At 35.5% G+C, this 15,143-nt stretch overlaps 2 protein-coding genes across 9 annotated transcripts in view; both read right to left on the bottom strand.

The window, feature by feature from the left end:
• The window catches only part of LOC120297028 (fer-1-like protein 4), a 66,999-nt gene extending 63,801 nt beyond the window's left edge, over nucleotides 1–3,198 (bottom strand). For all 3 annotated transcript variants that reach the window (XM_039319195.1, XM_039319198.1, XM_039319197.1), the window contains exon 1: nucleotides 1,542–3,198. In XM_039319195.1, coding sequence (XP_039175129.1) covers nucleotides 1,542–1,620 — 79 coding nt within the window. In that variant the 5' untranslated portion in view covers nucleotides 1,621–3,198. The remainder of the gene's footprint in view (nucleotides 1–1,541) is intronic.
• Nucleotides 3,199–8,998: 5,800 nt separating this feature from the next.
• Nucleotides 8,999–15,143, bottom strand: part of LOC120297007 (RNA-binding protein 12-like) — a 67,282-nt gene continuing 61,137 nt past the window's right edge. For all 6 annotated transcript variants that reach the window (XM_039319117.1, XM_039319118.1, XM_039319120.1 and 3 more), the window contains 3 exons: nucleotides 14,243–14,376; nucleotides 12,761–12,997; nucleotides 8,999–11,731 (listed from right to left, as the gene is read on the bottom strand). In XM_039319117.1, coding sequence (XP_039175051.1) covers nucleotides 11,615–11,731; nucleotides 12,761–12,997; nucleotides 14,243–14,376 — 488 coding nt within the window. In that variant the 3' untranslated portion in view covers nucleotides 8,999–11,614. The remainder of the gene's footprint in view (nucleotides 11,732–12,760; nucleotides 12,998–14,242; nucleotides 14,377–15,143) is intronic.

The raw sequence follows: 15,143 nt of genomic DNA, 5'->3' as shown, positions 1-15,143 counted from the left end.
TCAAAATGCATAGTTCTACAGTGGGAACAACATGCATGTATATTTGGCTTCTGAGAGGTTTTATAGGTTACGGAAGCAGAACAAAAAATTATGGAGACAATTGCCATTCCACACCAGTCACTTACAGCATTTTCTAGATCAGTGTTTCTAAACCTTGACAATTCTGACCTCAGCTGTCAGAATTCTTTAGTCAGCATGGATGATTGGGGGAATCTGGGAGTTGAAGTCCAGATATACTAAAGCTGCTAAAATTGAGAATATTTACTCAATATTTATTCTAGTAAATATGCCAGTGCAGTCGAACACCAGACCATTATCAGTTACTGACTCACCATCAATGGAGGATTAACTGAAAAAGGAGGAAATAACTACTGACAAAATGGCTATTAGACATTTCCATTGAAAAGCAAATTGTTTGTGTAGTATATAATCTAGAGTTGCAAAATATTGATCAGAACCTGGGGTTAAAAATATGAAATATCTAAATAGGTTAAAGAAACCTTTAAGATTATTGTACCTTATATATTTATATTTATTTTTTCTTGTAGAAAATACCTATTTACATTAAATTCAGAATTCCAATACTGTTTTGAAAATTGTTTATTCTTTTCTCTCATGTCAAATGCTGTCAGTTTAAGTCCTTAGAAATAGAATTCTATACAAATCTATTCAGAAATAAACAAATTTGAATTTAACTGAACCTACTCCCACACAAATGATTGTGCCCAGTCTTAATATATATTCCATGTTCTGGAGTTTGCTTCCAGAACTTCAGATAGTTGTGAAATTTAAGATAAAGTTCCAAATTTCAGGTAGATAGATAATAGATAGATATTGAAAGAGATAGATGATATATATATTGACTAACCAAAGGAACTTAAGGAGAGAAGATTCTGTTCCTTAAAGATCAAAATCTATAGTGGAGGTGATGCCTTTAATAGAATCAACCAAAATGACAGAAATGTGTTTGAAGGTTTTCAAATTCTCCCATAAAGTTTATCCAGGAATTGATTTTAGATTTCCCCCCCTTAATTATCTGTTATTCTTTTTCATTTAAATTTAATTTTTCTTTGGCATTTCCTTTTACTAATGCTTCCTCCCTCCAATCATGTTGAATATATAGCATGCCTTTTATAGAATGGTATTCTGACAAAGTGTATTCTTACAGTTTTCAAAACTTTAAATTTTAATAAACGTTCCTCTTTAAACAACTGTAAGATTTCGTTGTTATTGTTGATTTAAGCAGCTACTCCTAAATATGTTCTGCTTGTGGCAGTACAAACATAATTGTGTGCATTTTCCTAAAAGGAAGGACAGATGTTCACATAAAGAATAACTGGCAGGTTTATGTATTTTTCCATGTTGTATACAAGTCCCACAAACTCTCTATCATTAGGAAACAATTATATTACGGAGCTATATTCTAGCTTTCTCTAGGACATAATCTTAAGCCATTGTATTATGTCTTCCCTCTTCCCAAAACCCCCGTGTGCAACTCCTTCCACCCACCCCAGACTTCCCCCATTCCCTGTCCTCCGCACCTCGAAAGCTGATGTGCACCTGCCTCTCCCCAGTCCCTGGCAGCTGGAAGACCCTCTTGATGCTGACACTCAGAGCCATGGTGCTGCGAGGGCTTGGCTCTGTGCAGGACTGATGGCCTCTGTGTGACCACCGCTGCCAGAGCAGGGCTCCACCTGTCTCTTTAGTGAGTCAGGCCTGGGGACTTGCCAAGCAGGTTTGACTGATCAGACCCCACCCGCAAGCCACACATTGTCCAATAATAGTAGCTCTGGGCCACACTGACAGGTAACTAAATGTCTGCACACACCACCACCACCCAAATCAGGAAGATTGCTTTAAGATAAGCCCAGTTCTTAATAAATGCAGTTGATTACCAGCCAAAAAAACGGGTACAGATTCTGGCATTAAAATAAAAAAGTAATAATATGCTTGGTCCTTTGGGGAAAAAAAGGCACCTTGTAATATATGTGTTAGTTGTAGTGACTTTTTACCTAGTTATCAACAAACATTTTTTATAATTGGTTGCATTCATAAGCAGGAGTGGAACATAGAACTGGATCATCCTTTCTCGTCCTAGCATCCTCCAGCTGTGTTAGGACGGGTCCCAGAACAATCATCCAGCACATAGCCTGGGAATTCTGAGAAGCGTCATCCCAAAACATTTGGAAGGTATCACAAGGGGAAATAATGTTTTATCAATCTTATGTTGAGAATAATCATGAGCAGTCTGGCTGCCTGGCTGGACAAATTACATCTCTACTCTCTCAGACATACCTTGTCATTTTTCTGAGCAGGAGGAGACACTTTCCAAAATAGCAGCTCACATTTCTCATAGTTTTTTTTTTCATTTTTTGAGAATTCTGTTTGCTTATGATTCCTTGGTGCTCTTTGAGCTTGATAGTTGTCTTGCAGATGTTTCATTACCCAAAATCCTTTTGTTTATACTTGGGAATCAGGAAGCATTCTTACAAAAAATATTAATTTTAAAAAAGCCAGTTTCCATCAAGTCTTACAATGAAATTCACAGAATTCCAAGTTAAGCTAAACAAATCTACAGGACCAAATTCTTGTGAGAATGAGGAAACTTTGCATGACTATTCCAATCTCATGAGATTTGGGCTACTCAGAGGAAGGTACTGGACAGTTGCTTATTCCTAGTGTTCAGGTTAAAAAAAAAAAGGTATAGAATTGGCTAGAAAAATAATGGAACCAGTGGAATATCAAGTAGGATATAATGCTTCTTTCACATTTCAAGAATTCAGGAATTTTTTAAGTGCTGGAGTGTATAATAATTTAAAAAGAAGCTGTACATGACAGTATACATTAAATTATAGAGAATTAATGGATGCTATAATCAGTTTTATTTTTAAAAAATATTGTTTTTTTTAATGAAAACTATACAGTCAGTTAAAGATGTGCAGCCTTTACACTGAAATTAATATCATGCACAGTACAGAGAAGAAGGTACTCTACAACAGTTGTGCAAAATATTCATAAGAGATACTGTAAGGTTTGTTAATAGGAGCGAAGAATTCCACCTCAAAGGGTTAAGGCAGCTATGCCCATAGGAGGGTCTATTTAGCTGTTTCAAAAGTAAATAATAATAATAATAATAATAATAATAATAATAATAATAGTAACAACAAAAATGGTAGAAAAAAGAGCAAAGAAAATCAAAAATTGGTCAGCACCAGGTGAAGATGAACTGCATGGGTTTTGGTTGAAACATCTAACTGTTATACACCCACTCATTGCCAAGCAGTTCAACAATATACTACAAGGAGGAGAAATTGAAAAGTGGCTAACAACTGGGAAAACCTACCTAATAATGAAAAATCCAGCAAAAGGGGCAACACCAGGTAACTACAGGCCAATTACCTGCTTACCAACAACATTCAAATTACTAACTGGTGTGGTAGCTGATGCAGTACAACAGCATCTAGTTGAAAACAATCTCTTTCCACCTGAGCAGAAAGGAAACCGCCCCAATAGCAGAGGAACAAAAGATCAACTCCTAATAGACAAAATGATCTTGGAAAACTGCAAGAGAAGGAAGACCAACCTGAATGTGGCATGGATTGACTACAAAAAGGCATTTGACTCTCTGCCACATGATTGGATAATCAAGTGCCTAGAAATAACAGGAGTCAGTAGAAACATCAGAAAATTTGTGCAAAGATCGATGGCACAATGGAAGACACAGTTGCAGATCAATGGTGAGAGGCTGGGAGAGGTTAATATCAAGAGAGGAATATTTCAAGGAGATTCATTATCACCATTACTATTTGTTATTGCACTGTTTCCTCTGTCAACAATACTGAATAACTCAGGACATGGCTATCAAACATCAAAAACATCTGCCAGACTATCCCACCTCCTTTACATGGATGATCTGAAGCTGTATGGAAAAACATCATCTGAAATAGAATCGCTGCTCAACACTGTCCGTATATATAGCCAAGATATTGTAATGGAGTTTGGCTTGGACAAATGTGCCACACTTACTATCAAACAAGGAAAAATAGTGAAAACTGAAGGAATCAAGATGCCCCACGAAAATAACATTAAGAGTCTGGATGAGGAAGATACTACAAATACTTGGGTATCCTTCAAGCTGACAACATCAAGCACACTGAAGTCAAGAAAAAGATTAGAGGTGAATACATCAAGAGAGTGAAGAAGATCTTAAAATCCAAACTCAATGGAGGAAATACCATAAAGGCAATCAACACCTGGGCAATCCCAGTCATTAGGTACACAGCTGGAATAGTGGACTGGACTCAAGCAGAACTAAAAGCAATGGATAGGCAGACCAGAAAAATAATGACAATGAATCACGCCCTTCATCCACGCAGTGACATTGATAGACTTTATCTACCAAGGCAAATAGGTGGGCGTGGAATGCTACAAGTACATCAGATGGTTGAAGAAGAAAAAATGGCTTTGGAAGAATATCTGAAGAACAATGATGAAGATGCACTGAAATTAGTATATCAGGAAGGCTTACTAACTACTGGAGAGACCAAACTGGCCTACAAGAAAGACCAAATGAAGAACAGAATAGAGGCATGGGAAGACAAAGCACTACATGGCCAATACATGAAAAAAATAGCTGGGAAAGCAGATAATAATAAAACCTGGCAATGGCTAAGAGCAGGAAAATTGAAGAAAGAGACCGAGGGACTAATTCTGGCTGCACAAGACCAAGCCTTAAGGACAAATGCATACAAAGTCAAAATTGAGAAGACAGCAACAGACAGTAAGTGCCGCCTATGCAAAGAAGCTGAAGAAACAGTGGACCACTTGGTAAGCTGTTGCAAGAAGATTGCACAGACTGATTACAAGCAGCGGCATGACAAAGTAGCAACAATGGTGCATTGGAAGATCTGCAAAAAATATCATTTGCCTGTAAGCAAAAACTGGTGGGATCATAAAATAGAGAAAGTCATAGAAAATGATAAAATTAAACTGCTCTGGGACTTCAGAATTCAAACAGACAAGCACCTGCAACATAACACCCCAGACTTAACAATTGTCGATAAGAAAGACAAAAAAGTCTGGATAGTGGACGTGGCAGTGCCTGGAGATAGCAGAATAGAAGAGAAAGAACTGGAGAAGATAACAAAATACAAAGACCTACAGATAGAAATAGAAAGACTGTGGCAAAAGCAAGCAAGGGTAGTACCAATAGTCATAGGCTCCTTGGGCGCAATCCCAAAACAACTGGAGCACCACTTGAACACCATTGGCATTGACAAATTTGCTATTAGTCAATTGCAAAAGGCGGCCTTATTAGGAACTGCTTCCATCCTGCGACGATACCTGTAATACCATCAAACATCCACATCTGCCTATCCCAGGTCCTGGGTAAGGACTCGATAGGTAGACAAAGTGCCAAATCCAGGCTGAACATCTGGCTGACTGTGCGATGAATGATAATAATAATAATAAAGTTGGAAGTGACCTTGGAGGTCATCTAGTTCAACTCTTTATTGGAACTTAAAACATTTGAAGGAGTGAAAAAAAAGTCTTCTGGACACTTGTGAACATATTTTGAAAATTATTTGAAGGAATCACTTGCTATTTATGAAAGTATTTGAGCAATTCTTTTCTAAAAAAACAAGGTAGTGATTAGAGCTGCACAATTGAAGCCACATTTCTTGTACACACATATAACATTTATATATATATATATATATATATATATATATATATATATATATATATATATATATATATATATATATATATATACACACACACACACACACACAAAAGGCATGGGACCACGACTGCCCTATTGACATTTTGTCTCCTCCCACCCCCAATTCCTGCAAATGTCATTGCAACCAATAACCAAATATTATGCCAAAGTCATCACACTTGATTGGAAAATCCAGTGAGTTTAATAGCTCCTAGGCTTACTGGAGACAGGTAAAACAACTAACGGAGACTTTATAGCAGAAATATGCTATGTAACTACATTCCAACCACTCCCCAAATCACCATAGAGCATTATGCCAAAAGAACAGCTACATGCGTCATATCAAAAGCACACAACAATAATCAACATCTGAATGACTAATTTGAATGTAATGCTATAGGTCTATCACCTTTTGGAACACCCCTTAGTAAATTGTATTTCATACCGTATAAACCTTTCAATTGAGAATCACCAGAGGGCAGTAAAATGCTTATACAGTACTTAATTGATACAGAGTAAACCAATTTTGGTTTGTAGGACTACTAAGATACAAGTCAGATCCTTCTTGATAGATACAATGTGTTATAGGTGTATCCACTTGCAATTCTTATTAGTCACTATTTCTATTTCCCCCAGCAAGTGCTGCTTTGCTGCCTTATTGTTGTAGGGGTAAGAATGTTCTGGGAGGAATAAGCGAAGAATGTCTGCAGTGTGTGCCAAGAATACATTATCCCAGCAAGTTCATCCAAGGCATTAAGGCTACCCAACTGCCCAGCTAAAGCAAGCAGACACTTATAATGGGCAGCAGTAATACAGGGAATTGCTGGAAGTGGAAGGCATCATATTGTACAGAAAAAGGCAATAGTAAACCACTACAGTATTTACAAGAAAACCACATGAACATAAGGCTGTATGCCCTTCCTTTATTTGTTTAACTTATATGCTAAATAAATATTGAGGGATGGATTGGAGAAAAGTGTACATCAGTAGCCTGCATTATGCTTATGATATTGTTGATAGCCAAAATGTAAATGATCTGCAAGCTCTAGCGATTAAAGTTAAGAAGTACAGTCAAGAAATGGGACCAAATATAAAGGAGGCCAAACTCATAAAAACAGGTACAGCAACTAGACTTTAGAATGAAGATATAGTTCCTCCAAAAATGGCATGCTGAGCGGTGGGGCATTTTTTTCTTCCTGCGACAAACAACTGATTTTGCTGCCAAAGCATGGTTCCCAGATTTGAATAGGAACAACTAGGAATGACCTAAGAAGATCCTCAGATTACCATGCATCTACCTGGGAAGAAGAATCTCCATGATTGCAATTCTTGATAGAAATATCCCAAGGGCTTGGGTCTCCATCTTTTCCTTTCAGCTTTGCTTTTTTTAAAAGCACACCTCAGTTTTAACTGCACATTTTTGAAGTTTACTGTTTCTTTTTAACTTTCATTTTCAATTGTTAATCAACTGGTTGAATGCTGATTTATTCTAACCTCTTGCTGAATTTTAATGTGTATTTTATGCATCTTTTTACTGCTTTATTTTGGATTTGTGAATCACCTTTTGCTTTCATTGTATGGAAATTGATAGCAAGAGGACTCTCCTCTAGGTAGTGAATGTGATTTGATCTGATTTACATTTATATCAGATTTTTACTGCAAGGATTTTGTATTCTACATTTTTAAAAGCTCTGGTCTTATTTCTTTTAAACTGTAATGGGAACTTTCCCTTTTTTTCTATTCACTTTTTACCAAGGGAAATATCTCAATTTTTTCTGAAGTCATTCTGTTATAGTACATCTATTGAGAGAAACTGTTTACATTTTGCTGTAAAAACTCTTAAGAACTTTCTTAAGAAGACTGATGGAGATTTGGGAATGGATTTATATCCAATTAGAAAACAATTGTCAAGACACACTGAGTTTCAAATTATAACAAGATTCTTTGAACAAACAAATGCTGCAGAGATATTTACAAGAGATTTATGACTTTGGGGAATAAGATGCAATTGTTGGGAAAGATCCCAGTAAAAATTTTAAGAAAATTTTTTATCATTAAGAATCAGTCGGGGATATTTGATCCTGAACAGATCAGAGGTAATGATTGCGATAGTTTATGGTAGATCAGAAGCCATAGTGAACTTTCTACAAGACACATACAATAACAGATTGTTAACAGTAAACTTCTAAGTTTAACTTTGCTGTTGGCTTTACCTGTTAACTATTTTTTCTTATACAGTTGATGGCAGGTCAAATTGGTTGGGTAAACAGTTGTAGAAGTTCATAAATCATGGGCCTGTAGCAAAAGGGGGCACTATTCTTGAAATGTATTTAGCACTATTCATCTGGGGGGGGGAATCTATGTGTGGTTTTTAAAAATGCACTTTTTAATGACTTGTTAGCTTTACTTTGCTTTTGATTTTTTCCCCTTTTTGGGAGTTTATATTTTAACCATGAATAAAATAACACAATTTTTTTTAAAAAAGGAAGATACTGAAGGGTTAAGACAGCTTCTGCCTTTTAGGATTAATGTTAAAGAATCAGCAGCTAAAAAATAAGCTGTAGGTAGATTATCAATTAATACTTTAGAAAAAACAGATGCCAAAATGTGTTTATCTACAAATTATGCAGGCAATATTTTTTTTCTCTGTGCACTCTCTGGAAGTGAAAGTTGAATAACTGAGGCAGAAATATCGAGACTTTTGAACTTTGGGATTAGAGAAGGCGCCTGAGAATATCATTGGCAGCCAAGGAAACAACTAAATGGGTCATCTAGTTCTCACTTCAGGCATAAATGACCAGCTTGATCTTAGACATATTAAGCAAAAAAGTGTGAGCACCACAGCCTCCCTGGCCCACTCCACTGACGAAGGATTCTACTGTTACCTTTGTGGAAGTAAGATGATCTGTTAGTTTGTGTGTGTGTAAACTGAAGAATCTTGGGCTTTACAGTAGGTGACAAAATGTCCTGGAAAAACACTGAAAGTTGTCTTGAAGGCTTGAAAATGGCTCACAACATCAAATTTCTCAGTCAGATCAGATTCTTTAGCCTGGCACATGTTGGGATTCCAACGTCCAGAATTTGACATCAGTATGGCCTTTGGCTATGTTAGTTAAAGATTCAAAGAGCATTCAAGATTCATTTATACTAATGCTCAAATATACATGCTTTCCTATCGATTATGTCTATATTAGGCATCTCCCCAAGTTCCCCATGTAATTCACTGAAAACTGTTTTCAGGCACATCCGAGAAGTTTGATTCAAATAAGAGGCTTAAAATTTATACGGAGATTTAATACAGAATGGCATTCTTACATTAGAAACATTATTTCCATTAAACATTTAATCAAACAGTGCAATAGAAGATTGTCCAAACAGGCAATTTTCAAAAAGGCTGGAGATACCTTTTAAAAATGTGGTTTAAAAATTTTAAACAGTTTGGAATAGTGGTTAAAGTGCTGGCCTAGAAACCAGGTGACTGTGAATTCTAGTTCGGCCTTAGGCACGAAATCCAGCTGCATGATTTTGTGCCAGGCACTCTCTCTTAGCCCAACTCACCTTACAGGATTGCTGTTATGAGGAAAATAGAAAGGAGTATTGTATATGTTCTCTGTTTTGAGATATTTATAAAAGTAATAAAGGCAAAATCAAAAAATATAAAAGGTACAAATTCCTTCTAATATTCCTCCAAATATAAAAGAACTATATTCTATTTCTGAGAAATATGTTAACACAAATAAGTATTAAAGTTGCTGAGTGCTTTTCAACTACAGTCTAAGTTTGTATTATTTATTTTACCATCTTAGAAATCAACTGTTATCATCCTGGTATGAGTATAGGGTAGGCCCTGGAAATTGAATCCAAATTCCTATTGAATGAGAAATCGTAAAACTTTCAAAAGCAGAAAGGATGTAATTTCTTCAGAGTGGTTCCCTAAAATTTAAATCTGTTATGTGTATCCTACATTCTATCATGATAGAGAACAAGTCTAAATCTGTCTAAAAAATACAGCAAAAGCAATTTTTCTCAAGGATTGAAAACGGACACAATATTATTACTATAGAGTTAATTTCAACTGAGATGTAATATGATAAGTATAATGTGATTATACCAGTAGTCTTCATGACCACAATTGGGGCTAGAATTTCCCCTGCTAAGCAAGGTGGTTATTAACTGAGTTGCACCTAATATTATCACCTTTACTGACACAGTTGTTGAGTGAATCACTGCTGCTGTTAAGTGAATCATGCAATTGTTAAACGAATCCAGCTTCCTCCATTTACTCTGCTTGTTCGAAGCCAGATGAGAAAGTGATCACATGATTCCAGGACACTAACTATTGTAAATGCATCACAAATGCCAAACACCCAAATTTTGATCATGTGACAATGGAGATGCTGCAATGGCCCTAAGTGCAAGGATCATTCATAAGTCACTTTTTCATTGCTGTTATAACTTTGAATAGTGGCTAAACAAATGGTTGTAAATCAAGAACTACCTCTAGTTAAAATATCTTTGTTTGATGCATTCATTAACAAAGCAGCTCTACTTGGATCAAACTGCAAATTCAGCATTAGACAAATTATTTCATTATCTAAGCACAGACTTAATTTCCTTATATTTGGATTTATAAATAATATTTGATATTATTGTTAAATTTATTCAAACACATTTTCCTTTAGATCAATAAGATTTGCACTTTCTTTTAAAAAGCTTTCATACTCCAAAGTTATAGAAAATTTGAAATGAACTTTCCAAAACTATAACTGAAAGTATTTAATGTAAACTAGTATTGCTGTAGCTGAAAGCATCTAAGGTTCCTGCAACTTAGGGTTGGAGTTAGGGTTCAAATTCTTACTTGTCACTTCTCTACTAGTATCAGTGAAATACATGAATGAAATATACTTTAAAACATAATTTGAAATATAAGAAAATGCCCTTAAGAAACATGTCTGAATGTAAACAGCATTATTTAAAACATTAAACAATGATTTGTATTCAGCTTTGGTAATGTATAGTACAATTCCTTTATAAAGAAAATAGTTTTAATATTTGTCATTTCATAAAGACCCACAAAAATTAAGGCAATGCTATAACAGTGCAAGAAGATTTGTCTTTCTACAGATGAGAAATTGTCTAGGAATATATAATAAATGATGTATATATGTATATATACAATATAGCATTTATCATTATATATTATATTATATAGTGTGTATTATACACACACACATATTTCTGTATCAGTGAAAAAGTTCACAGCAGCTAGATGTTCATAGTATTCTAAATTAGAGAAAGAAATCATGCATGTCAACTATTTTTAAAGTGAATTTCTGATATATGCAACATATGTGAAGTTCTTGTAATCAGATTATCTTGCATAAAATATAGGCTTGTGCTAAAAAATAATATAGTTTTGAGGTTACAACTTCTGCATGATCACAGGGACCATCAACCATTTAGTAACCTAGTTAAGTATCATCACCTTTCCAAAACCACTGCTAAGATCTATCCAAGTTATATAATTTTAACAGAAAAAATATACCGTAAAGCTTTAATCTTGTTCTAAACCCAAGTTTCTTCAATTTGATTCCATGCTGTACAAAGTGTATGCAGATATACAGAATACAAACTGATAGCCAAATCCTACAATTTGAGATAGCCACTAGATTCTTAATAGGCATGAGAGTTCCTATATATTTCCTATACATGTACAGATCCTATACATTTTCTGCATAGAACATGAGCATTATATGCAGAACCACAGAAATGTTTTTGAGTGCAGTGTTACTGGATGCCAGAAGATAAATGCTTTTATTAAAAAAAAACCTTCTGTCTGCAGCATTATTTTCCTGACTGTATATTTAAGCAATAAAAATATTCTCTGCTTTATGGTTGCTTTTGTGAAGGCAATTTTACAGGAGTCAGGCCAGTTTTCTTGAAGTAGGAGACTAGTTGTCTAGGGATTTCAGCCAATACTGCCTGGGAAAGGGCTTCCCGAGGAGCCTATGAAAAAGAAAATGTATTATGTAAAGACAAGAATGTTACACAGATATAAAAACATATTATTTTCCATATTATGTTCCACAATATAAAAAGACACTTAACAGAAAAAATACAGTAGATAAAAACAGGAAATACCATACAAGAATAAGCAATGGAGAAATGCCCAGTTTTGATACTGCTACCCAGAATTAATAAAACTGAGTCATTTCAGTTAAAAAATAGATTAATTATGCATTTCCAAAACTACAGTTTGCCTCAAATATCTTTTACATTTTACCATACCAGCATATGAAGATTTTTATATTTCTTAAAATAATTGGTTAAGAAAGCACAAAAAGAATATATCTTGCCTCCCATACATTTTGTCACACCCTTTTGAATGTGGAGCATGTTAAGTTGTTTTTTAATCCAAAGACTTAAAAGACAGAGTTTAAGCAGAATTCAAAATTAAATCTGAACAACACTGGAATACATGCAACGTTTTATCTAACTAGACACTAACCTATAGTGAAATAGAATAATCAATACAGATGAGAAGTCCAAATTTCTGATCCAAATTTATGCTGTTAAATATGGGTAAGAAATGGGCAGAATTAAATCTGTTACAAGCTTCTGCCTCTAAAAAAAAGTATCGGGTGTTAAAAAAAAATTCAATAACTTCTAGATCTCTGAGCAATTACATCAGATCAGAGCTCCAGATGTTGATACTATCCAGACTACGTTCAAATTAACCTATTAAAACATACCAAGTTAAGCCTATATTTCTTGATATAAAATGTCTCACACAATTATTTATGTTGATTCACAATCAACATAGTTGTTTGTAACTGGAGTGGAGAAACTTGTGACCTTCCAGATAAATGGGGGGCTTCCAATTTTAATTTACTGCAGACTTTAATAATTTACTAATGGATCAATTTAACCTCTAAGGGTCATATTCTTTAGTTACTGCTATATCAACACCCTGAAAGCAAAATGGTTGAAGCAGCATAAAAGAACATGTAATAAATAAATAAATTTGGAACTTACATTTTGGAACTGTCTAAAAGGCACAAACTGGACAATATCTCGTGCAACTGGCTCCCCTGCCAATGATTTCAGGACACCATCATCCCCATCTAAAAATTCCATGGCTTTGAACTCAGCACTGCCAACACCAATAATAATGATGGACATAGGCAGCTTGGAGGCATTTACAATGGCTTGCCTAGTTTGGTCCAGATCAGTTATCTCCCCATCTGTGATTATCAGTAAAACATAGTATTGCTGCAAAAAAATAGATGAAACAATAAAAATTAAATAAATATAACAAGTATGCCGTGTTGAAAAGTGACTGAAATGCAATACAATATGGATATGATAACCTCATAAAGCATATATACAGTACTAAAATGGATTGAAAAGAACAATGCAATTATTTTTAAATATCGGCTCTGATCTCAAAGAGTTATTTTCAGGTTTTGCTTTGTATAATTTATTTTAGAAAACACTCAAAGAACTGCCTATGCCTGCGAGTTGTACATTAATTTGTACATTAAGATATTCAGTAGTAGTTCCTATTTTAGGGATTTTTTTTTCTAAAACAGAGGAAAGGGAGTCTCGGAGGTCTCAAACTCATGACCCAAAAAACAGATACAATCACGTTTTCTGCAGCCAACCTATGGTTCACCCATTCATCCTACTTTGCCTTGAACAATCTGCCTTCATGCATTCACTCACTTGCTTCCAGTGCCTTGTTCACAAGCCATAATAATAATAATAATAATAATAATAATAATAATAATAATAATAATAATAATAATACTAAAAAGTTGGAAGGGACCTTGGAGGTCATTGGAGACAAATGGACATGGATCCTGAATGCAGACAGATATCACCCTGTTTTCTTCTCTCTGGATCTGTCTTCCTCAGGCCTGAAGAGCAAGAATGGTGAAAAGGCAAATGGAGACTGAGCTGAGCTGCTTGGCATTGGCACTCAATTAGTGCATAAGGGTTCATATATAACCTTGCAGAAGAAGTGCAGAAATGGATAGGAAAAAATAAGAGTTAGGAAGATTTTTGTGGAAGAGGCAGGTAGGTGAGCAGTTGTTCCTACTAGAGGAGAGTTGAGAAAATCCTTTTCAGGAAGTGAGCTGTAATAACTGGCTGAGATTTCTGCCAAGGATAGGAGCAAAAGGCATATATGTTTAATCAGAGGCTGTGGAGGAAGAACAGATGTGACTTCTTTGGAAACTGAAGCTTCTCTTCAAATGATCTGTCTTCTCTGGACAGTCTGAAGGCTTTTAATGTTGTGAAAGTTGCAATTCATCATCATCTGGATGGCCATACAGAAGATTAAGGATTAAAACATAATTATTACATGCAAGTAACTTCTGTATCAAAGAATGAAATATTTTTGGTGTGGTGGCCCTCAAACAATGTGATCCTTTTGAAGCACTTGTGATTAACTTGAATTTGAGTCGCCTAGATTAAATGAAAAAACAAAAACAAAACAGCATCAAGCCAACTCACAGAAGCAGTCTTTTCTTGAGCTGAATGAGCAGCAAATCTAGCAACGTGATTTATAATTGGAGAAAAGTTTGTTGGACCATAGAGACGAATCTGAGGCAAGGCCTGTCGGTAGGCATCTATAATTCCTTGGATTCCTAAAACAAAGAAACAGCAGAATTAATTAAAAACTTTGGATAAAGTATTATATGCATCTTTCAAATGTTTCAATATGAAGAGCACCTAGGAATAACGTACAGATAAAGAAATGGGGATAGCAGTCTACTTGAATCAGTTTGGTTATTTACTTGTAAGTAGTCCTTGAGTTATAAAGCAATTGGGACTGGGAATTCCTATCACTAAAGCAGGGGTTCCCAACTGGGGGTGTTTGCACCCCTTGGGTGTGTGAGACGGTATTCCAGGGGGTGCGAAAACTTGGGTTTTTCAAATTATAGTGTATATGCATAATTTGTTGCCCTTATTTTGAATTTTTATAAGGGGTGCGAGAATATATCAGGAACGTTCTATGGGTGCAGGATATAGAAAAGGTTGGGAGACGCTGCATTAAGCAATGCATGACATCATGTGACCGTGTTGCTTAAGAAAGACAATTTTGGCAGTCCTGGTTGCAGTCATTAAATGAAGCCTGTGTAGTTAAACCAGGACTTTACATGATCGCAATTTCTGATTTCCTGTCAGCTTCCCAATGATGTTGCTTGTGGGAAGGCGGCAGGGAACATCAAAAATTGTAATCACACGGCCATAGCTCCCTGTGATGTAATCAAGAGACAGGTACCCGATCGCAATCATATGACCGCGGGGAAACTGGAACAGTCAGAACTCCAAGAACATGTCATAAGTCAGCCTCATTCAGTGCCATCTTAAGTTTGAATGGTTACAACCTGAGGACTATCTGTATTCTCAT

Source organism: Crotalus tigris, unplaced genomic scaffold, assembly GCF_016545835.1.
Source record: "Crotalus tigris isolate CLP2741 ecotype Arizona unplaced genomic scaffold, ASM1654583v1 scf7180000022411.5474196:2289641, whole genome shotgun sequence".
NCBI classification, from domain to species: Eukaryota; Metazoa; Chordata; class Lepidosauria; order Squamata; family Viperidae; genus Crotalus; species Crotalus tigris.
Note: the sequence above shows the minus strand (reverse complement) of the source record. Positions and strands in the feature narration are given on the sequence as shown.